This window comes from Manis javanica, chromosome 11 (assembly GCF_040802235.1).
Source record: "Manis javanica isolate MJ-LG chromosome 11, MJ_LKY, whole genome shotgun sequence".
NCBI classification, from domain to species: domain Eukaryota; kingdom Metazoa; phylum Chordata; class Mammalia; order Pholidota; family Manidae; genus Manis; species Manis javanica.
In genome coordinates this window covers 109267927-109291883 of record NC_133166.1, presented here as the reverse complement: position 1 = coordinate 109291883, position 23957 = coordinate 109267927, and the positions used below count along the sequence as shown (strand labels likewise).

Here is a 23957-nt window from a genome sequence, read left to right as displayed (position 1 = left end):
CCCCCACAAAGCCCCCTCCCATCCTTTGTCCTTTTCCGTGCCCCACCCCCGTCCCTGCCCTGGTCTGCTTTCTAGATTAGCTTGCATTTCCCAGTGCTTCTTGTAAATGAATCGTACGTATGTACTTTTTTTTTCTGCTTTAACGTCTTTCACTCAGCATAATTATTTTGGGATTTGATTCTCCTACATGGATATACACCTGTGCCTTAGTTCTGTGATTTTCCTCTCGAAGAAACGCTTGTTTACTTCTGAAGGAAAATAATTTGGCTGGTGATCCACTCACAAGAACAGACATTTCCTTCTTCAACACCCCTTTGGGTTAGGCGTCAGTTTATGAATGACCGACTGGAATGTGTTATTTAGGGTGTCGGGGTGCGGGAAGTTGTGACCTGGCACAGTTCGGCCGGTCCTGCCTTGAGGGACACGTCCCAGTGAGCGACTCTTCTTTCTAGAGTCTGGAAAAGATTTTAAGTCAGACCATGCTGCGCGCGCAGAACAGATCAGCGTGGAATTTGCTTCTTTCTTCTCCCTCTGGGATTTCTGTGTGATGCATACTTTTGTTACAGATTCTACTTTTGGGATCCACAATTCCACTCTGCTCCGCTCAGTGGGAGCGGATGTTCAACACCTGTCGGATCCCAGGAGAGGAAACAGGTGCGTGGAGCGTCCTGGGGCTCCTGTCGGGAGGCAGCCCTTTGGTCCCCATGCCTGGAGTAAAGAGGTCGGAGGGAGGCGACCGAGGCCACTGCACGGATGCTCACTGACCCCGCCTGGGACCTCAGAGATTTCAGGCTTCTGAGTGTTCTTTCTGTCGCATTTCCCTTGTCTTTCTTGCGGCTGGACCGTTGACTTATTTCAGACTTTTATTTCTCTCCAGTTGAAGCCTGACTTACGGGTGTATTTTCCCAGGTTTTTAAGGAATATTCTTGTTTCCCCCCTGGATCCCTCAGGGGTATTGTGCTGCGGCTCATGTGCAGGGTTTAGTGTGTGATACGCGTTGGTTTGTGTTCAGGAAACTGGACTCGTGGTTCAGAAGCTGACCTGACCTGGGACAGCTGGCCCCTCCCACCCCCCAGATTGTAGGGTGGCCACATGACGTGTCCAAGCCAGGACTCTCTCAGGAGTGAAAGGGAGAGACGGCAACACCTCCTGGGACGTCCCAGGCCAGCCAGGGCTCTGGCTATGCTTCCTTCCCGAGAGATGGCCCTGCCGGCCAAAGACACCCATTTTTTGATGGGTGAGCCAGACCCTGTCCAAGATCTCACGGCCAATATCGTAATGAGCCCCCTGCTGCTGTGGAAGCCGACTGCGGAATCCCGAGCTGACGCAGCTTGTGGAGTGGTGCGCAGGGCACAGGAGTCGCTGGACAGCAAAGCCAGCCCCGGGCAGGCCTCCTGGAGCGGGCTCTCGCTTCCCTCTCGTGCCCGCAGGTTCTCTGAGGACGTGCCACGTGTGTGCTCTGCTGTCGGTGGGTGGGGGTTCTGGCTGGAAAGCAAACCTCCTCTCTGTTTCTGTCTCACTCCAGTCCAGGGGCCTGTGACCAGACACGTTATGACAAGTGGATGAGTTGGCAAAAAACGGTAGTGGGACAGTAGACTGCCTGTTTGGGAAAAGGGAAGTCGGCCTTCTCTGTCCTCTAGCAGTGTTTGTGAATGATTTTAATGAACTGTGGCACAGCAGTCCCTCCTTCTCTGCGGTCTCGCTTTCCATGGCTCAGTTACCGGTGTAAGCCACGGTCCAGACGCAGGCGATCATTATCAGACACAAGCCTCTTTCCCCCGCCCCTCAGCCCCTGCAGGGACCATTCCACATCTGTCTCTATGGGCTTGAGTGTTACAAGTACCTCCTGTATGTGGACTCACATAGTATTTGTCCTTTTTAGAATGAATGGGCTCACTTCGTTCAGTGTAATGTCCTCAAGGTTCGTCGGTGTTGTAGCATGTGTCCTAATGTCCTTCCGTCTTAAGGCTGAGCGACGTGCCCCTGTTCGGATGGGCCGCATTCGGCTCCTCCATTCATCCATCACGGACACTTGGGTTACTTCCACCTCTTGGCTATTGTGAATCATGCTGCTGTGAACATGGGTGTGTGACCCTCTCACTGGGACCCTGCTTTCAGTTCTTTTGGGTCTGTGCCCAGAGTTGGAATTGCTGGATCACATGGTAGCTCTATATTTTAGTCTTTTGAGGATCCACCATATTTTTTCCCACAGTGGCTGCCCCATTTTACATACCCACTGGTGGTGTACCAGGCTCCAGCTTCTCCGCCTCCTCGCCGACTTGTCTTCTGTTTGTTGTGATAGTAGCCCTCCTCCTGGGTGTGAGGTGGGAGCTCAGGGTGGTTGGATGTGCATTTCCCTAACGCCCAGAGGTGTGGAGCATCTTTTCATGAGCCTCCTTGCCTGCTGGGTCTAGCGCTCACGAGCTCCTTCAGCTTTTGTTTCTGGGAAGGTCTTAATTTTCCCTCACTTTTGAAGGACAGTTTTCCCAGGTACAGGATTTTTGGCTGACGTTTTTTTCTTTAGCTCTTTGAATGTACCAGCACACTGCCTTCCCGCCTCTAAAGTTTCTGATGGGAGCTCTGCCGGCAATCTCACTGACGCATCTGGGGTGCATTCTTATGAGAGCTCTTTCTTTAATTTCCTATTTCTCTCTTAGAACATTTTTTATTGTAATAAGTCAATAAAAAGTTAGTGCACTGACTGCTTCCTTTGTGTGAACGAGGTTGTATGGATGTGGTCCCTCGGTTCTTGTACAGCCTCATGAGGGACACAAGTATCGTCCCCCTTGTTCAAGAGAAAGAAAGGTGGTTGAGCAGAGCTTCGAAGTCAGGCCTGATTCCAGAGTTCTAATTCTGTCCTTCACCCTCTGCAGACTTGAGAAGTGGCCTCCTGAGCCAGATGGAATGATGTGGGGTGAGGAATGGGTGCCCTTGGAAAGCAGGGTGATTTCCCAGTGACCTCTAACCCGTGCCTTTGGATTTTGTCGCATCCCATGCCCACCTCAGACACCATCCAGCACCTCCGGGACAGCAAGCACATCGCCGTGCTGCACAAGGGCCGCTACTTCAAGGTCTGGCTGTACCACGATGGCAGGCTGCTGAGGCCCCGGGAAATCGAGCAGCAGATGCAGAGGATCTTGGACGATCCGTCAGAGCCTCAGCCTGGGGAGGCGAAGCTGGCAGCCCTCACTGCAGGAGACAGGTGTGCAGCTGCTCTGCGGCATCAGTTGTCTCGGGGGGCTTGGGGTCACCCGTGGTTCTCTTCCTCACCCAGAGGCCCAGCTGGGGAGGAGGCATGCGTCTGTGGCCTGCAGTGGCACTGGGCGGGGCTCAAGCCTTGTCTCGCCTTTGTTCCGAGGGAGCAGGTCGCACCCCTGCCCAGCGGCTCACCTTGGCCACCCGTGCGTGACAGGCAGGCGCGTGTGTGCACAGGTACCAGGGCGCATGATGGACAGGAGGAGGTAGGCTTTATCACAGGGCTGCAGACAGATTTAATTTAGGAAACAGAACAGTTTTAAACCACAGACTCTGCGTTAGGGATAAATTTTCTGCCTTGTCTGAAGATCGTTCAGAGGCTGCTGTTTGCTGGAGGAATCAGCTCACGCAGATAGAGCAGGGTTCCCCCGCTTGGGGCTGGATCGTTCTTTGTTTTGGTGGGGGATGCCATCCTGGGTGTCGTAGGGTATTGAGTAGCATCCCCGGCTTCTGTCCACTGGGTGCCAGTAGCCACCACCCAGCTGTGACGGGCAGAACTGTCCTGAGACTGTCCAGTGTCACTGGGGGGCAGCATCGTCCCTGCTGAAAATCACCGAGTCACCGTGGCTTGGCAACTCCTCAAACAGCGTTAGGGGCTTGGGAGCGCATGACTCCTGCAAAGGGGAAGATGCCTGGGTGCGGGCACGTGGAGGGCGGCAGGGGTGTCCCACAGCATGCTGGGGGCTGCAGAGTGCGGGTGCTAGAACACAAGCAGGGAGGGACCCCCAGGCTGACTCCATCTGCTCTTGTTCCTGTGACCGGGTGCTGTTAAAGGGACCACTTTAGGCTGGAGGGACCTGGACATGCTGATGAGATTATTCTGGGCCAGGTGCTTCTGTAAGCAGGGGTGTCCTGAAGCCACGAGGACCAGGAACAGGGAGCATGAGCGGGAGGGGACTCTGTCCAAGGAGCCTGGGGGTGCAGCCATCGCAGGGCTTCAGCACAGCTGGAAGGAGCATGGTGGGGAGGGTGTCCCAGGGAAACTCCCTTCCCACCCTGATTGGGCATCAGAGGGGCAGACACAGGTGCTGCTGAGGAGTGGGTTTGCCTGGGGACCCGCTTGCCCCATGGGGCTCAGTGCCCACCCTGATGCGTCCCCCATGGGGCATTGCCCCACCTCACCAACCTGACGCCTTTGCAGAGGTGCAGAGTGTATACACAGGCGTCTCACCTAAGGAGGGATGAGGAGAGTCTCTGGAGCCAAAGCTCCTGGGGGTGCCCCTCACCACAGCAGTATTCTGGGTTATCAGAAGTGTGGACTTGGAGTGGGACGGCTTGTGTTTGAATCCCTTTCTGCACAAAGTAGCTGTGGCCTCATCTCTGTGCCTCAGTTTCCTCATCTAAGAGATGGTAGTTCTGGCCAGTGAGCCAGTCCACAGAACAGGCTTCTAGGTGAGCCTGGAAGGAGGGCAGTACTCCCCCCACTGTGATTTACAAGGCCAGAATTCACTCGATGGACCCCATGGAAGGGGCACCCTCTGTGGGTCAGCTGCCCCCACACAGCTGAGCGCTCAGGGCCAGGCTGCATTCCTCCAGCATTCAGTGAACAGCTGTATACTGTGCCTGGGGCTCTGCTGTGGGATGGGGCAAGGGGCTGAGGCCCACTGCAGGCAGTGTGTGACTGCAGATGGGGGAAATCTAAGTGCGCGGTTTTCCATATATTCCTAAAAAGCTGTGAAAAATATTGTCACTTCAAACATTGTGTGCAAGGGTAATGTCACCAAATCGCTACAGGTTTGGCTCTGTTTAATCCCTGCCTCAGAGTGCCCTGGGCCAAGTGTCGCCAAACCTATTTTGGACGTGGGAAAAACAAGCAGTCTCTCGATGCAGTGGAAAAAGCGGCATTCTTCGTGACACTGGATGAAACCGAACAAGGGTATCGAAAAGAAGAGCCAGACACATCCATGGATGGCTATGCCAAGTCTCTCTTGCACGGCAGGTGCTTCGACAGGTATGTGCTTACCTTCTGAAGGACAGCGGTTTGTCTGAATTTGGAGGGATGTGCATGTGGCTGACACCCAGCCTCAAGCAGCCCTCCCTTAAGGAGTAAGGATTCAGGCTACTCTCAAGGAATAAGGCTAGCACAAATGTAGAATTTAATTATCTCCTTTCCACCAAAACTACCACATACATAAACGCACACACATGCAGCTTAAGCAGCAAACTGCAGATTCTTCCCCTCGTGCATGATGCATGGCCACCTATATTTGGAGAGGCTACTGAGGAGTGGTCACCAGCTACCTGGAACCAGACCGGAGAACGTGGTGGCCTTTCCCGGGGACGGCAGCTCTGCTGTGCGGCTGTTCCAACTCCTGGCACATCGTTCTCCTTATGTGTAAAGTGAGGTCCTACCTGCCTGGCCAGTTGGGCGAAGGTTTGGTTGAGGGGTGGGGATGTGAGGCATGTAGCCATCCTTACGCGTCCTTTTATGTTACAATACTAGGTCTCCAGGACAGAAATGCTGATCTCGTGTCGGGTTCAGGAAAGAAATGAATGGCTTAGAGCCCCATGTGTGCTTTATTATCAGTCACTCTACAGAGAGTTATTAACCTGCTAGCTGTTCGAGGGGTGGGTGCAAAGCAAACAAGCCCAGCAAGAATAAAATTCATAGTTGCTGTTTTTGTGTTTTTAAATGTTCAAGTTCCGTAAGTGTTTCTGTTGGGACACTTCTGTAGGTGGTTTGACAAGTCGTTCACGTTTATTGTCTTCAAAAACGGCAAAATGGGCATGAACGCAGAACACTCCTGGGCCGACGCGCCGATCGTCGGCCATCTTTGGGAGGTGAGTTCTCGCAGCTTTAACTTGAATGTGGAGATGGCTGTTGCAAATTCAAACCGCAGACCGAGCTTAATTATGTTATATTCGTCTGACATAGAATGATAATTTGTAACACAGGCTGGTACTGCATAGGGGCTGAGATCACTCAGCTAAAGGCATTCTTGTCTTTATTTCCTACAATTTAAATTGAGACACACTTTGTGCCATCTCCTGATAGAACCTGTGTAATGCAGTGGCAGTCGGCTCTGATGAAGTGACTTTAGGGCAGAACTGAAGCCCAGCTGATTCTGAAGTAAACCTCCCCTTTTTTGCTGTATTTTCTAGGTTTTCCTATCAGCCAAGTTTTAAGCCAAATAGAAGCAAGCATTTTAAAATCCTGGTTTATAAAAATATGGCATACCTTTTACCGTATCATTCCATTCTTAAAATTTACCAAGTCACTTAAAAACTGCCAAACCCCGGTCATCCTCTCCGTCTAAGTCAACGTTTATAAAATACAGTGTGAGCTGGCCCTGCCACCTTAAAAAATTTTTTTTAATTCATTCCTTTCTGAACGGTTTGAACTGTTTCATGTTTGGCATGAAAAATTGAACAAAGATTTTGTTTTCATAAATCACCTCTCGGGTTCTTGTGTAAAGAAATTGCTGAACTCTAGGGTCGTCCACAGTGGACTTGACCGAAATTCCGTTTTGTCTTGGTTTGATGAGATGGGAAGTGACTTGGTTAGAGCAACAAGCCCCTTTGAGATTCACAGCAAACACCAAGACTGTTTTTTGTAGTCTTGCTTATTCTGCAGCTGCTCTAATAAATGGAATGGAATCAAATGACCTGAAGTCATGGCACACATGGGGGAACGTCTTTCTGACCGCCACCTCCCTGCCCTCCACCGGCACGGCCAGGCTGTGTGCTCAGAGTTAAATCGTGTAGTAAACTTGGGAAGACATCGTGAGGCATGACTTCATTCTTTCTTCTTTCAATTTTTGGTGGGTCTTGGAATCTGCATTTTCTTTATAGGATTGTGCCTGGCAGTTTTCTCCCTCCGAGCTACTCGGTCTAGAGAACGTGGTACCTCCCCTCTCGGGGCCTCCTCACGTGCTCTGTCCTCTGCGCACGGCCCTCCTCCCTGGGCCCCAGCTCCTGAGGCTTCAGCGCGCTGCCTCCCCCTAGGCGGTACCCCACCCCGCCCCTGCCTTATTCCCGAACGGGTCAGGAGCCCCAGTTATCCCTTCTTTGACTCCCTTTGACTGTGTTCCCTCTAATTAGGGTCTTGGCAAAGCCAGAACTGCCATTCCTTCTACTAAGGGAGGTTTTCTATGTGGGAAAACGGATAAAAAGGAAAAACAATGCCCTGGTCTTTGAGGCAGTGATGTGCTCCTAGGACATCAGTACATGATAAAAGCAGCCAAGTATCAGAAAGGCCCTTCATCCCTGCCAGTCTTGCTGATGCCGACAAAGGCTTAGAGACCCTTTCAGCAGAAAACTCCTGCAAAGATCAAACCGCCTTCGGCAGCACTTCAGATCTCTTTGCGCAGTGTAATAGTCTAGGCCTCTTTAGCCCACTTCAAGGACTTTCTGAGTAAAAAGTGCAGAAGAGTGGCCCTTTGATAAGGGAGAAAGAGTCTAAATTTCAGGCTTTCTGGACTAGGTGGGGTATGTTCACCAAGTAGAGAAATGTGCTGGCTAGTGACAAGGTCAGGCTTGTTTTTTGACTACTCTACGTAAGATAGAGGTAAAGAGGTTGAGTCGTACGCCTGGATGGCCAGTCAGGAGTGGTGGTGTCTTAACAACTACCGCCCAGCTGAGGACATGGCCTGTGCCTCTAGGGACTGGACAGGGGCCCTGAGCCCCCCCACGGGGACGGGACCTGACCCCGTCTTACCCCAGGGCCTGTGTCAAACCGCAGCAGGCCGGAGCTGTGCCGGGCCGGCTCCAGGCGAGCCTGGTCCAGGTGGAATCCTGTCTGCTCTCGATGTATTGCTCATGTTTCAACGTGTTGGGCTCTTCAGGGCCCTGAGGCCGCGCAGCTCACACGTGTGGGCTGGCTCCTTCCTCTCGAAGGTCCGCACGGACGCCGGTCACGTGTGTCTGCGGCCCCTGGGTGCTCCCGATCCTGGAGCCCCGGCCCCCTCGCCATCTGACAGTGTCACCATCTGACCTTGGGTTGGCCTTTTATTGCCTCCCCCACTGGACTGTAAACTCCTGCATGCAGGAATTTCTTTTTTTAAAGAAAATCTTTCACTATTTTTTTATCAAGATATAATTCCCGTACCATAAAATTCACTCTTTTACTGGATACTGTTCAGTGTGTTTTATATATTTATAAGCTGGTTTTTGTGTATTTATAGCCATCACCACTAATTCCAGGATGTTTTTTATAACCTCTCCCAAAAAACTCCCCCATCCCACCGTGCCCCAGCCCCTGGCAGCCCCTGCTGCAGTCTACTTTCTGTCTGTCAGTCTGCCCGTTCTGGTGCCTTCACAGAGATGGAATCCTGCCACGTGAGGTCTTTCGTGTCTGGCTTCTTGGACGCGGCAGAACGTCTGTAAGGTTCATCGTGTTGGTTGTGCAAAGGCCTCACTCCTCCCGGCGGCTGATTTTACCGCATTTTGTTTATCTGTTCATCACATGTTGGACATTTGGGTCAATGCCCCTTTTTGACTGCTATAAGTAATGCTTCTGTAAATGTTAGTGTGCAAGCATAATGTGAACATGCATTTCCTTTTCTCACGAACACACTCCTAGGAGCAGAATTGCTGGGTCCCATGGCCATATGTGACTTCTTGAGGACAGGTGGAAATTCTTGTCTGTTCTGTTCACTGTTTTATCACTGGTGCTCGGGAGAGTTGGTGCTGGTAAATACTGTTGGATAAATGGTTCAGGTGTACTCCCTGTGAGAAGAACCGCACCTGTGCTCGTCCCAGCTCGCCGAGGAGTGCAGCCTCAGCCAGCTGCTCTACTTCGTGGAGGCCCAGTTTTCTTATTTATGCAAATGGGAATAACGGTTGCTACTGCATAGGCTAGATGTGTTATTCAGTGGGGTGGCGCCTAGAGTCCTGGAGAGCGCTGTGTGCGGCGGGGTGGCGCCCAGAGTCCTGGGGTAGTGCCCAGAGTCCTGGAGAGCGCCATGTGCGGTGGGGTAGTGCCCAGAGTCCCGGAGAACGCCATGTGCGGTGGGGTGGCGCCCAGAGTCCTGGGGTAGTGCCCAGAGTCCCGGAGAACGCCATGTGCGGTGGGGTGGTGCCCAGAGTCCTGGGGTAGTGCCCAGAGCCCCGGAGAGCGCCGTGTGCGGCGGGGTGGCGCCCAGAGTCCTGGGGTAGTGCCCAGAGTCCCAGAGAGCACCGTGTGTGGCGGGGTAGCACCCAGAGTCCCCGGGTAGTGCCCAGAGTCCCGGAGAGCGCCATGTGCGGTGGGGTGGTGCCCAGAGTCCTGCGGTAGTGCTGAGAGTGCCGTGTGCGGTGGGGTGGCGCCCAGAGTCCTGGGGTAGTGCCCAGAGTCCCGGAGAGCGCCATGTGTGGCAGGGTAGCGCCCAGAGTCCTGGGGTAGTGCCCAGAGTCCCGGAGAGCACCGTGTGTGGCGGGGTAGCGCCCAGAGTCCCCGGGTAGTGCCCAGAGTCCCGGAGAGCACTGTGTGTGGCGGGGTAGCACCCGAGTGTGCCCAGCATGCAGCCAGGACCTGGGAGTAGGCTCTGTGGACATCCCACCTGCTCTGAGTCCACGCTGAGCTCCTTGCAGTCCCCAAGCTGGTGAACCTCTCCAGTCTGTTTTTCTCACCTCCAAAGTGGAGACAAGAGCCATCTCATGAGGCTGTGCAGAGGATGAGAAATTCCATGCATATTGTAAGCACATCCTGTAAGTAGTTACTGTTAATGTTGATAATATCTGTAAAGAACAAGGGTTTGTCTACTTTTGGAGGTCAAATATGCTTAGTGTAACCCTATTAACTGTGATAATCTTCTCTGACTTCACGTGTGTATCTTTTTATTTCCCACAGTATGTCATGGCCACTGACGTGTTCCAGCTGGGTTATACGGAGGACGGACACTGTAAAGGCGACACCAATCTGAGCATTCCATACCCTTCCCGGCTACAGTGGGACATCCCGGAGGAAGTGAGTCCCACTTACCGGACAGTTGTTAATCACAGTGGGTGGAGGACGAATCTAAACTCACAGCCGCATTCTCCAGCTGTGCTTCCTGGGTGTCCGTGAGCTCAGGTGAAGACCCCTCCGCCTGGAGTTTGTCCGGCAGGGGATTTTCACGGGGGCCGTGGAGCTGCTACAGCTCCGTTGCCTCGGAAGCTCCAGTAAACATTTCCTCTTCCCTTTAAAGCTTTTGGCTAAGACTGTCAGTGAGATTTCCAGCCTAAACTTAGCTAGGCCGCACAATGAAAAAGTAAAAAACAAAACCACTTCCTTGAGAGTTGAAACACTCTAAATCACTAGTTTGTCATTTTTGGATCTCTCGGTGATTCTCAGATGCAGTCCACTCAGTAGAAGCCCTTTGGGAAGGAATTTTAGGGTTAGAAATACCACATCCTAGCTCATCTAATTCAAACGGAAGTTCTGGGACCAAGAAGTGGTTTTTGACAAGGAGAGGCTGCGTCTGGGGCTGCGGTACTGTCCGATTGTGTCTTTTCATCCTGCATCCCTGGGGAGAGTGGGCGATCCTCACAAAGGCACGTGATCCCAGCTGCATGCTGGGGGCACTCTGGGTGCTGCCCCACTGCCAGGGTGCGGGCCTAGGGTCCTTGTAACTGACCGAGTCACTTACCATTTATTAATGTGGCCTTTCCAGGCTGACTCCGCCCACCCAGCCATGTGCATTCAGGGTTCTTCTGTGCCACTGCATGTCTGTGTGGTTGTCCCCCAGTCCACTGATTTTTAAACCTTGGTTCCCCAAACACCACCGTATAACACCAGTGGACTTCACAAAACCCGTGACTGCCCAGAATGCCCTTTGGAGGTCCCCTGGGGACCAGGAAGCCCCCTCCCCCCCACCTGTGTTCCTCCCACGTGGCCCCCCCACCTCTCTGCAGTGAGGTGGCGAGTGCATGCCATGTTGCTACCATACTACGGCTCCCGATCACCTTTCTAGAGAGAAACAGGAGAGCGTGATGCGTGTATTTCCGAGCCGAGGCTCCAGTGCTGCACGGAAACCAGCTTGCGACTCTTCCTGGGGTGCGTCAGTACATTCTCCCCTTTACCCTTTAACCAGAACCCCTTTCTCTTCTCTCCTAAGTGTCAGGAGGTGATAGAGACTTCCCTGAACACTGCGAGCCTTCTGGCAAACGATGTAGATTTCCATTCTTTCCCGTTCCACGCCTTTGGCAAAGGACTGATCAAGAAATGCCGGATGAGCCCGGATGCTTTTGTCCAGCTCTCCCTGCAGCTGGCCCACTACAAGGTAAGAGCCCCGAGCCTAGGCTCTGGGGGCTCGTGGACCAGACGGCCAGGGCTGTTTGCCGGATGGCCGGGAAAGACCGAGATCTGTCACAGAGGGCACAGGGCAAGTCTCCTGATGTCTGGGACCTCTGACCCCTGGACGGGCTCTTGGCTGGGTGGGGTCCCCGTGAGCACAGAAGCACACGGTGTTTCCACCTCCTTTCTCTGCCACCCAGCCGCGTTTTGCTTGCTCAGGGTGGCCCCATAGGAGGAAGCAGCCTTGGCCCCTAGGAGGACCCGCATGGGGCACCTTCCCACCGCAGGGAGCATTCCGCCCAGACAGCGGACCCTCAGTTTCCAGGGGCAGCGGAGGTCACTGAGGCATTGGGTCGAGACATACCCTGTTTTTCCCTGGTGACTTGTACTGTAAATCCCGAGTGTTGTGCACATGCGTGGGGCGTGGCGTCCCTGCCCAACAGGGGCTGCCGTCCCTGCTTCTTACTCCATGCTAGGCCCTGGCTTTATGCACACCACAGCCCATCCCCTCAGCAGGGACCCTGCTGTCAGCCTGTTTCACAGGTGAGAACCTGTGGTGCAGGGAAGTGAGGCAGCCTGCCCAGGTGGCACTACAGTGTGTGGCAGGGATGCATCCAGGTGGCGCCTGCAGGGTTCGAGCCTGTACGACCGGCTCCTCTGTAACTCAAGAAAGTAAACAGATGCAGAACAGTAAAGCGGCAACGGTCGCATCGGGTGGGCCAGAACCGGTGGGCTGCACTGCGCTCGGGGCCGACTGCAGTGTGGTTCTCCTTGAAGACTGTCACAGTCACGAGGCTTTTCCCGAATCGCTCGCTCGCTGAGACACTGAAGTGCAGGAGCGGAGAGCAGCCGGAGCGAGCACGGTCGCCACAGTGCACTTTGACTTGGCTCTTGTCTGAAGGTCAGGCGACTAAAAGATAGGACAGGATCAAGGAACTGGACCTCAGAGTTCACGAACTGGCATGCAGACTTGATAAGTAGCCTTTGCACCTGAACACGCAGTATTAGCACCATAAGTGGAGGGACACCTCAGGCACAGAGATGTCCGTGGAGAGCACTGGGCCCCGCAGGGGTACACGTGAGCATCTTGATAAAATGATTATTTTCTCCAGCAGCTCAAATTAGTAAAGCCGACCCACGACTAGGTGGGAGGCCTGAAAAGGCCAGCACCCAAGGGTGAATGGGGGTTGTTGGAGAGCCCCCTGCCTGAGGCGCTTTGTGGCTTTGAAGAGCGTTTGGCTCAGCAGAAGGGACGAAGGAAGCACGCTGCCCGGCTGAGCCCCAGGACCTGCCTCGTTCTGACCGTGGTGGTGAGCCGCACAGAGCCCGCCCTGGTGCCCGCCCGGTGCCTTGCAGGAGCCAGTGAGCCCTCACGGTAACCCCGAGAAGGCGCTTTTCCATGACCGCTTTGCACACGAGGAGGGGAGGTGACCTGTCTGAGGTCTACAGCTCCTAGTGGGAAGGCTGGGCTCAGATCCAGACAGGCAGGTGTAGAGCCCATGAACTCAATCGCTGTGCAAGGGCTTAATTGGATGGATACACCTAAAAAAAGAAAACCATAGCTGAGTTTTGTGCATGCATATAAACACAAAAAAATCTAAATAAAATAGCCAGTAGAAGCTGCCAGTATAGGAGAAGTGTAACCACCAGTACCAGCTTGTATCGGCAGTGGGAGGACGGTTTGTATCAGCAAACCCAGTAACGGATTGAATCCTCTTACCGGGTCAGAAGAAACCAGACAGTCGTTTTGACAGATACAAAAAAGACATTTAAAATTTAGCATCCATTCCTGGTAACGGCTCTTAGTATCAGGGGCTATTTCCTTAACTTGATAAATACCGTCATGTATCTGTGGCCAGCATACGGCTTTAAAGGTGGAGATGTGGGGGCGACCGCATTAACACGAGAAGCACGAGGCTGCGTCCAGCAGCCCCACTGCTCCTGAGTGTCTCTGCCTGAGCGCAGCTGGCAGGGTGATGGGGCGGAGGGACACTCGTATCCACTCAGGAGAGAGCAGGTGGAAAGGCTTTGATGGTTAAGAGGCCTCCTCAGGACGCTGGGGTACGATTCTGCAAGGACAGTGTCTTCCTTGGGTAGCAATGACGGACAAGGAGAAAATATCTTAGGAAAATATAATGGAAATGGGGAATGAAAATCTGGGATCCCAGGCGTGCATTGATAAAGCAGGTGGGACCTTTGGGAGGGGAGAGGAAGGGGGCCGAGGCCGTGATTTCGGACAGGAAGGCTTGGCCCCGAGAGGTGAGGGCTCCTGGTCCACATGCTCAACGCGAGAGCAGAGGCAGAGGCATGAAGGTGATTTTAGGAGGGAGCCTGACCGATTAATCCTCAAGCCTACCTGGAAGAGCTGGCCTTTGAAAATGACCAGTAACATTCTGAAAAATAGAAGTAAGATGGAGATGGGGCAGGGTGAGATGGAAACTTGTTCTTTCAAGGCCTGAATGGGGAGGTTATAGTAATTCACATGGTGTATGTAATACAGCCAGAATAGTTCCGTGACTAGTATGTGGTGAAGGAGTTTAACGTCAGTGGGGAGGGGTGAGTTGATAGCAAGTGGGGTGGGCAAGGGTGGCAAGATGGGTCCATTGGGGAGAAAAAATAAAACAGCCCAATAGAAAAATGGAGTCAGAGCAGAAACTGGTGGTTCACAGGAGAAGAAAGTACAAATGGTGAATGTGCCAGAAAGTTTAATCTTACTAGGAATCCCATACATGCAATTTAAATAAGACTGAATTTTTGCCTATGTAGTTTGTAGAGATCTTTTTAAAATTATGTATTTGTAACAGCGGGCTGAGAAAGGGATGTTTTATGCATTCATCTGTGTCACTCATTCAAGCAGTAAAATATATCATGCCCCCGTAACAGTTTTCCTGGCAAATTCTACTTTGAGAATTGTATCCTTTAAGGACAGGTTCACTGAGATGAGTTTAAGCATGCCCCTCTGTAAAAATTTGAAGCAATCTGTAGGTTACCAATATGAAGCTTGTTAAATTATTGTATTTTTGTACAATGACATGTTATGTAACTATTCAATAATGTCTGTGGTATATCCTATGAAAACAGTCCTAAAATAGCATGTGAAAGTCAGTCATTTATTACAGCATTCTGCAGACTCCAGCCCGTGGGCCACATTCAGCCCTTTACCTGTTTTTTTGCATGGCTCTTGAGCTAAGAATGGTTTTACATTTTTAATAATTGAAAAAATTCAAATGTCAAGTATTATTTCATGATACATGGAAATCAAATGAAATTTCAGAGTTCATAGAAAAAATTCTTTTGGCCCGCAGCCACACCCCCTTTTGGGCATACCGTCCATGGCTGCTTTCGAGTTACAGCCGCACTGTGAGTAGTCGAGAGACCATCGGCCCGCAAAGACGACACTATTCACTACATGTGCTTCACAGAAAACATTTCCCCTCTCTTATTATAGGTAAAGCCTAGAAAGGATGGATGTAAACTACTGGCAGGAGATGGTGTGAAAGGTTAATCTTTATCTTCTTATACTTTTCTCTTTAATTTTTTCAATATGCATGTGTTATGGTTAATCCTTAAGAAATTAAGTTACTTTTCCAAAGTTAAGGATAACCCAAGCACTTACATTCTTTGCCCGCTGGCTAGAAATAATTAGCCTTTCATTCTCCACCCCTCTTCCACATAAACTTCACGTAGCACTTAGTCTGTTAAAAATGACAGATATACTGAAATGGTCTATTAGAATGTAAATCAGATTCATCCATTCCAAACACTGTTACGTGAGCACCGGCTCCATTATGGGCAGGGCTCCGGGTTGAGCTGATCCTCAGACCCGTCTGCCCAGCTCGGAGCTGGGGGACATGCTGTGTGGTCCGGGGGCTCTGCTCCAGGCTTCTGAAACTCATCTGTGCCCCATAGGCAGATGGGACAGTCTTGGGGCTTCTCAAAAAAGTGTTTATAAAGGCTGAGTGGAAATACACAGGATGACAAAGGGAACCAGTTAATGAAAATGCAGATGTCAAAACACTAAACATAAATCTGTGGCATAGTAAACGTGATTATTCATGCCCTGAATTTTGAGTAGCACGTCTAACAACCTCTGGGTGTAGTTGGTATTTGGGGATAGCTGCAGCAGCCTTAATTTGATGTGTAAATAGCTATGTTTTCTATTCAGAGTCACAGGCAGTGCTCGCATCTACTGTAATCTGTTGACTGTGCTCCTTATGTTATATTCTGGTTTGAGGTTAATGCAGATTAACAAAGAAATATGTTTTCCCTTCCAAGGTCACACACCCTCAAGGCTGGTAGCCACTGATCTGGTCATCTGCCTGCCCTGCCAACCTCCTCTAGTCACTTTCAGCCTCATTCACTCTGCCTTTGCCACACCAGCCTCTCTGCTGCTCCCGTATGTGCCAGGCTCATTCCTGCCTCTGGGCCTTCGCACGTGCTGTCCACCAGCAGCCACTGTCTCCCGGATGAGGGATGGGTGGTGAGGTTTCAAGTGCCCCCATCCCCCGTGCCCACCCAGTGCACCTGTCCCTACTCGGCCTCATGGACCTGTTCATCGTCCGTCTGTCGCTAGAACATTTGCTCCTCGAGGGCAGGGACGTGATCTGTCTCGTTTGTCACCACATCCCCAGTGCTGGGAACATGCCGGGCAGAGAGGTAGAGGCGTCAGGGAATAGATACTTAATGATTGGATGAGTGACGGCACTGGGCAGCAGCCGCAGTTACAGTCTACAGCTGTCTGCCTGCTGCTTTGGGTCCTATTTATTTTTCATTTGGAAACTGGAGGGGAAAAGTCCCCCAAGGTGTCACCAACCCGAGCAGTTCGCCGTGGGGCCACAGCCCCGTGCATAAGGTTTGTGTTCTCACACCATATATGTCGGTATCTTTATATACTTTGTCTTTTGATCCTGCGCATTAGAAACTGGAGCTGTTTTGCCGGTGGCGAGCGGCTGCTCTCCCGATGGCAGCTATCGTGGCAGGTTAGGTGGGGCTGCAGGCGCCACCCGGTTTGGCTCTGCGGGGTGGGGGTCTGGGCATGCTAATATTTGGTGCATTTGCCAAGAGGTTTTTAAGTGTTCATTTTCAAAATTGTGAGTGTAATGCATGATTGTGCTGACCACTTAGACAGTTAAGGTTTGATGTTGGCAGGTTGGCTTCAAATAAGGTTAACCTTTGTTAAATTACTAAAGCAGCACATTTGTGCTTCATCCCTGTGTCCTCCTCCTCCTTCCTCTTCCCTCCCCCCAGCTGCGTCGTGTGCCGCTCTAGAAACACCTGTAATGCAGGAGCTGGGGTGTGCTGTCCCCTGGAAGGTATCTGATACATGCGGGAGCCCTGCTTACCGAGGTGCAGGGCGAGGAGTTGGAACCCCTCCTGGACGCCATCCCAGGGAAACGTAACGCCTGGGGTGTTGAAGGAGAGTGTGCTGGATTGGTGCTGCTTTTGTTGGGCGCCCGGGGCCCGGGGACACCACAGCAGTGCCCCGGACCCCGTGTGCCTCACATGTGGCCTGCTTGCTGCATCCCACTACAGGCAGGACGGCGGGGGTGGTGAATGCGCTGGCAGCCCTGGCACCTGGGGCCAGGGCAAGGGGGCGTTCCCCCTGGCCTTCAGCACCCCCTCCGGATTTACCGTCACAGCTTCGGCCTGTCACAAGGGCCCAAGTCCAGAGATGTCGTCTGGGCAGGAATAATTTCGATCCACAAACCGCTGTGGATCACCTCCCTGTGCATATTGGGAAGTGCGTGTCTCCAGCTGGCCTAATGGCTGTGTGTGACTCGCTAGTTAGCACGCGGTTTCCCCCCATGGCGGGCGCTTGGATGCTGTGGGCTCAGCGTCAGGCACCACCGGCTGCCCTGACGTGCCCATTGCCCCTCTGGCCCCCGACTCCAGAGTCCCCTCCTCTCACCTTCCCGTCTCCCCTCGTGGGTCTGGGCCCTGGCCTGCCATCAGCATTCCTGACCTTGGACCTGCGGTGTGCAGCCCAGCAGAAACGCCCTTGGTTCAGGGCAGCAGTCCCAGAAGCCATCATGGCCGGGAGATAACCCGCTGTGCTGGCTCGTCCAGTTTAAATCAGTGAGCACCAACTCTGGTGGCCCACCCTGTGCCCCTGAATGCCAGTTTCATGCTCCCTCTCCTGACTTCAGCACCTCACTCCACCCCTGTGCCAGCAGGCCACCTTTCCTCTTTTTTACCGGGAAAATGGGAGCATCCTGTGGAAGCCTGTCAGTATCCCAGCCTCCTCTGGTCCCTCTGGCCCTGTCTCCCTCCCGTCTCAGGATTAGCTGTTCCACCTCCTGGCGTGGCTGGCCACCCTCCCTTGGGGGGACACCCCTCCTGGATTGCACCCTCTCTTGAAGCACCAGTCTCTGTACTGGGTCATTCTAACCACCATGCCAGTGTGGTGCAGTGTCTCCTGCCAACGCTTTATGTCTTAAATCGTTTCAGACTTGCATGCTGAGCCCCTTGTGGGTACTACTTCCATATATGCGTTTGTACTTGGGGAGGTGTGTGAGACTCAAGTTGTGCCATGGCATCGGCTGCATCTGGAAATGGAACCCTGATACCCAGAACTGACCACCCTCCCTGCCACCCCCCTAGACCTTTCCGTAACTAATGACGTCTCCACCTGCCTGCTACATAACCCTGTGTAAAACCTGATGGCTGGAGACCAAAGCTGACGACGGATCTGCTCTTCCCTGCTGCCCTTGGCCAGTCTCTTCTTATATGTCAGAGCTCATCTGCATGCCCTGCTTTGCATTAAAACATTTTTCCTTCCCCAGGACATGGGCAAATTTTGCCTCACATACGAGGCCTCCATGACCCGGCTCTTCCGTGAGGGGAGGACAGAGACAGTGCGTTCCTGTACCACTGAGTCGTGCAACTTCGTGCTGGCCATGACGGACCCCAGCCAAACGGTAACGTTCTAACGTGCCAGCTCCTCTGGTTAGATCCTGTGTGTGCCCTCTTCTCCTGAGACTCCACACCGAGCTTCTCCTTTCCTTCAGTGTTAGGGTGTTGATGCGTGATGTTCAGGACACACTCAGAGAGTCTGTGTCAGTCCTCTGTCTTCTGTGACTTCTGCAAATCAGATTATACTTCCTGGGAGTCTGGCATAGGACCGTACGGAACAGATGGATGAAGTAACTGGTGGTGGGTTCTGCAGAGCAGTACGGGTAGTCGGGGTCTAGGTGAGAAAGCAGTGGCCATTCCACGGGAGCCCCTGCTTGGGGTCACTGACGCCCACCGCCCACACGGGAGCCCCCAGAGCAGGCTCGCGGGCCCGGGTTTTCCATGCATTGCCTTTGGAGATCCTGGCAAAGCGTCATCAGTTCATTTCTGTAGATAACAACAGAGACTCATGGGTTCAGCAAACTGCCGGCCCGCCCAGCTGGTGAGTGGCTGGTCTGTGCCCAGGTCCCCTGACCCAGGGCACAGGGACCTACTGCTGGTGGCCAAGGAGTCGCAGACCAGGCTGCTCTGCCCTGCCCTGCGCTGGGGAGATTTTCTTCGGGAAAGGCTTTCAGTTCTGTAGATAGAATTAAGTCGGCGTCATGATGGCCCCTCTGATGAATCATTAGCTGCCTCAACAATAGCCTTCAAGACCGGGTCTTGCCTGGGTGGGTCAGAGTCTGGACAGGCTCCCACCTAATGGCGCTGGATCACTCTCGTGCTGGGAGTGACTAACAGAGCCCAGAAGAACCGAAGGCAGAACTGGGTCAGACTCCACAGCCCCAGAAGAGCCGCCTCAGCAGGGTTGCCGGCCAGGACGTGGGAGGATTGTTTATGAGCCGTGGTGACGTTGCCATCGACCGAGAGGGGCAGGGCTCCGTTCTCAGACAATGAGCACTGGGAGCTTGAGCTTCCCTACCTACCTGGCAATCCCATTTGTGTAAAAGGTGAAGTCATGCCCAGCAGGCTGCACACATAGGACCCCCAAAGTACTTCGAAAGCATACCCCACCCCCAGCCATTTGAGGCATAAATCTGGGGAGTGATGGTGGCCCATGGGGCTTCCGGTCAGGCCGCCTGGGTGGCTGCCCCAGAGCATCTGTCCCAGAGGCCCTCAGACACCTGCTTTTATGGTGCCTGGTCGGAGCAGTGGGGAGGGGGGCCTCCTGCCTGTGTCGTGGAGCTCAGGTCCGCACTGCGTGACTTGAAGCCGTCCATCCTTTGCTGCTTAGGTTGAACAGAAGCTCAAATTATTCAAGATCGCATCTGAGAATCATCAGCATCTGTACCGCCTTGCGATGACTGGCTCTGGGATCGACCGCCACCTCTTCTGCCTTTATGTGGTATCCAAATATCTCGCCGTCGATTCCCCTTTCCTTAAGGAGGTAAGTCCTGTCCACCTGTGGCAGCTCACCTGGCTTCATTGGCTAACCCCGACCTGGGGAAACCAGGACGTCCTTGCTGGGAACCGGGCTAACTGATGGGTCTTTGGCCTCACGGTCACCGTGAGCCGAGTTGGCGTTGCATTTCTTGTGCGGCATTTCGTCAGCCCCCAAGCACGCCTTGCTAGCAGATCGACCCTCCTGACTTGCTAGACGTAACTAACCTCTAGAGCAAGATCAGAGCTGAAGGTACTCAAGTAATTGGGATGTGACTTTTCATTTATCACCTTCATTTTTAACAGAATCTATTTAATTATGACATTTAATTTTTAATAATGGTTGTGTTGAATGAGCAACCTGAAAAATTCTTGAAAATTAGCTGCCGGCTCGTGGGAGCGGGGCTCGTGGGGCCTCCAGGACACCCCAGCCCCCATTCCAAATCTTAGGGTATCCGCCACCTTTTCTGCCCGAGACTCCTTGAGCCCCTCTGGCCCATGTGCTGCATTTGCCCCGCCCCTCCGCTGCCCTGAGCCAGTGGCACCCCTGCGGAGAGCTGAGACAGCTCCCTGAGGACAGAGAGGGATTGGAAAAAGTGTCATTGGAAAATTCCCTTGTTTTACTCAACAGGTGTTATCTGAGCCTTGGAGATTATCGACCAGCCAAACCCCTCAGCAGCAGGTGGAGCTGTTCGATTTGGAACGGAATCCGGAGTATGTGTCCAGCGGAGGGGGCTTTGGACCGGTAGGTGTCTGGGCATCAGTGTACACAGAACCGCACGTCCCAGGGAGAGGACGTGCCCGTCCACCTCTGCTTCGGGCCCCTGCTGGTTCTGAACTCCTGTCGTTACTTTGAGGGTGTGCCCCCCAAAGAGGAATCCCCGCTGATTAATACCAATGCTGATGGCAGGCTTGTATTCAAAGCGTCAGGGAGCTCCCGTCCCCACCGCCTCCTTCCCAAGGCTGTGCGTGTAAACGGCCTTGTTGTGTAGGTCGCTGACGATGGCTATGGCGTGTCGTATATCCTTGTGGGAGAGGATCTCATCAACTTCCACATCTCCTCCAAGCTCTCCAGCCCCGAGACAGTAAGTACAGAACACCGTCCCCTTTCAAAGGATGCTGATTGTGCACCATTTTCTTTGGAAGGGGAGCACATCCTTAATTTGACAGAAAATTTCAAGTCAGTGATATACGTTTACTTGGTTTGGACATTTCCAAATAAAGGAATTTCAAAGTTCTCTTGATTTGGTTTTGAAGAAATTATCTTATCTGGTTGAAAATGTTTATCTTGGCTCACAGCAGTGGTTTGAAATCTTAATGTCAGAGTGCCTGTGTAACTTTCATTCTCTGTAACAGTTGGACAGTGGGCTAAGATGAGTGTGCACACAGTAAGAAATGCACGTACACGGCCAAGCGAGGGAGGGGCCTGCCTCATCCTTGGCGAATGGGGCACGACCTCCTTCCCAGCATGGCGCACTCAACACTGATTCATATTCTCTCCTTTCCACGTTGTACGTAGCCTGACAGGCAAAGCCAAGGCCATCATCAACAGAGAATCGTGGAGTTCCATTACTCTCTGGGCTTCACGTAGCGCATGTGCTTTAAGAGAAGCCTTCACTCCAGTACATCCACACAGTCACAGACCGTTGTCCCCTCGAGCCCCGGCCTTTCCCCAGAATGTATAAAGGAATAACAGAGCCCTTAAGTCAAAGCTGAGAGAATTGGCAAAGAGGAATGTTCTTCGAGTGAGATCACAAGTGAAAAGGCTTGAGATGTGGGGATTTCCACATTGTAATGTGTTTTTGTTTCTTGTTTTTCAACGAAAGGATTCTCATCGCTTTGGGAAGCACCTGAAAGAGGCGATGTGTGACATCATCACCTTGTTTGGGTTCAGCCCCAATTCCAAAAAGTAACTCCATTATTGCTGCCGTGGAGGAGAATGAGCCCTTCTGGCAAAACCCAAATGAAAAATAGCTACTCATCCTGATTGCAGACCAGGAGGAAAGACTGCTCTAAAACTCGGACATTTCCTTCCATCCAGGGTTTGGCGTTTTGTTTTTCTAGAACAGCAGGTTCTACCGTGTGAGGCATGACCCTGCCATTTCCAAGCAGGTCCTGACTTCGGACACATCAGATCAAGTCCCCCAAAAGTCTTTGCATTGACTTGGGTTTGTTATGGGATTAAAATATTGTTGAGCTAATTGGGGAATTAGTAGGGTTGTGACTTCACACATGTGGGAAATGGAAGCAGCACGCTCCCTCAGTGACACCTGAACACCTGGTACTTATGGGCATTTAATTTTATCACAGTAGTGTAAACACTTGTTTTCTTCAGAGAGAAAAGCGTTGTTCAAGTTAGAGATGTTAGCAGTTAGTAGCTGGCACGCAGGTAATGCACTAACTGAAGACGCCATGCTTCTAAAAACAGTCTCTGTGCAGAACTGTCATTGTCCAGTCAGTGGTCTGTGTTTGCCTCTTGTGTTTGAAGCAAGCCGTGTGCCACATCTTTAGTCTTACTGACATTGCAAGTCTTCAAACCCCAGTGCCTTAAAATGGAAGGCCCTAAATGTAAGTGAGAGTGGGTGAAAGATTTATTTTGTGAAGTCTTTAAGTGGAATTGTGGGTGTCTTTCCCCCGTCTCAATTTTTTGAGTGGATAACCTTAAATACGCATGTTCCTGTGTTTCCCCCGCTCCCAGGAAGCCTGGTTCCCTCATGAAGGCAGCTGTGCCAGATCATGTGTATCAGAAACGGGGAACAAGGGGTATGAGGTCAATTAGTATCTGGAGTAGCCACTGAAGAATGAAATATAATATGTGCCTCGGGATTCCTGCTTATCCATGACAGCCAGGATAGCTGACATGTGCTGCTGAGAAAAGAGGAACTTGAGAACCTCAGAATAGGAGAGTTCGGCACCAGGATGCCAACAGGCTGCTTTCTAATCCCACCTGGTGAGAGGGAAGGCGAGATGCAGGCAGATGCAGACAGACTGAAATGTCACAATGATGAGCACGAGGTTTAACAGCCTACCACTTAGATGGGTGTGCATCTATCGAAAGTGTCTATTTGACCAGAAAGCCAGTTATGCACTGAGTCGTCTTCAGTATTTAAAGTAAGCCTAAAGGATCATGGAATGAAATACTCACTGCTTCTGGGCGGTAATGACAAGCTTAGCTCTCCGTTTTTAGAATCGTGTATATAGCTCTCTGACCACTTTGTTCTGATTGGGTTGCCTCCCTGACTTCTGCGCTCCAGTGACGGGGCGACGGGGCTGAGCTGCAGGAGCGGGGCACTTGCCACAGGGCGCAGGCAGGTTTCATTTCTGTATCTGTTGTAATGGAAAAATCCCACCTACATGGGCCAAAGATTTTTTTTCCCCTCTTAAAAGCAGGAAGAAATGAAAATGGACAGGAAAGCAAAGATGAAAATCAACAACTACAGTAACAACCTCCCTCCCACTCCCCGTTCATCTGTGGAACATAGTCAAGGTGGTGTGGAGGGAGTAGCCCTCAGTGCCCCAGGCTGGCATGACTCCCAATCAAACCGGCATCGATCACCATCAAGCCACCTAAATCCTGCACTGTCGCCCACTGACCACTCTGTTACCTAGCATTCATACGTGAATTTGAATGTACACGTGTTAGCACACACATTTGGGCTTGTCTCTCAGGTTTTAAATCTTTCAAAAGTAATTGTTGCTAATCAGTGCAGTTATCAATGCAATTTTATATTCCTCAAAAGAAGAAAGAGTGGGTTTTTGTTGTACATGTTGAAAAGAAAAGGTAAGAGTATTGTGTATTTAATTTAATTGCGAACAAGTCCTAGTCTTAACAGAGCTGTGGTTTGAATTTGTTCTCTTGGACTTCCATGGCATGTAAATACAATATGCTCTTTGGATGTAAGTCTTAGAAATGCAGTATGAATGTTATCATTAATAAACACATTAATCCCAGTCTACTATGTTATTTGTTTCTGTCCTTTTTGTTACACTGAGGAGGTTGTAAGTCAGGTGCCCAGGTCAGGCACTTGAGATGAAGGGGAGAGACTAATGGAGGTATAGCAGAAGTGCCTAGGGTGGGGCGGAGTGGGCAGCACTAGACTTGTGTGGACCGAAGGGGAAGCTGCTAAATAGGGCTGTGGACTTACACATTCATTCATGCACTCCTTGCCCCTATGCCTAG

At 51.9% G+C, this 23957-nt stretch overlaps 1 protein-coding gene across 2 annotated transcripts in view; it reads left to right on the top strand.

The window, feature by feature from the left end:
* Window positions 1-23736, top strand: part of CPT1A (carnitine palmitoyltransferase 1A) — a 47540-nt gene extending 23804 nt beyond the window's left edge. For both annotated transcript variants that reach the window (XM_073217237.1, XM_073217238.1), the window contains exons 9-19: window positions 567-654; window positions 3007-3202; window positions 5018-5206; window positions 5931-6036; window positions 10025-10141; window positions 11271-11435; window positions 18232-18366; window positions 19632-19784; window positions 20409-20522; window positions 20770-20862; window positions 21604-23736. In XM_073217237.1, coding sequence (XP_073073338.1) covers window positions 567-654; window positions 3007-3202; window positions 5018-5206; window positions 5931-6036; window positions 10025-10141; window positions 11271-11435; window positions 18232-18366; window positions 19632-19784; window positions 20409-20522; window positions 20770-20862; window positions 21604-21690 — 1443 coding nt within the window. In that variant the 3' untranslated portion in view covers window positions 21691-23736. The remainder of the gene's footprint in view (window positions 1-566; window positions 655-3006; window positions 3203-5017; window positions 5207-5930; window positions 6037-10024; window positions 10142-11270; window positions 11436-18231; window positions 18367-19631; window positions 19785-20408; window positions 20523-20769; window positions 20863-21603) is intronic.
* The last annotated feature ends 221 nt before the right edge of the window (window positions 23737-23957 follow it).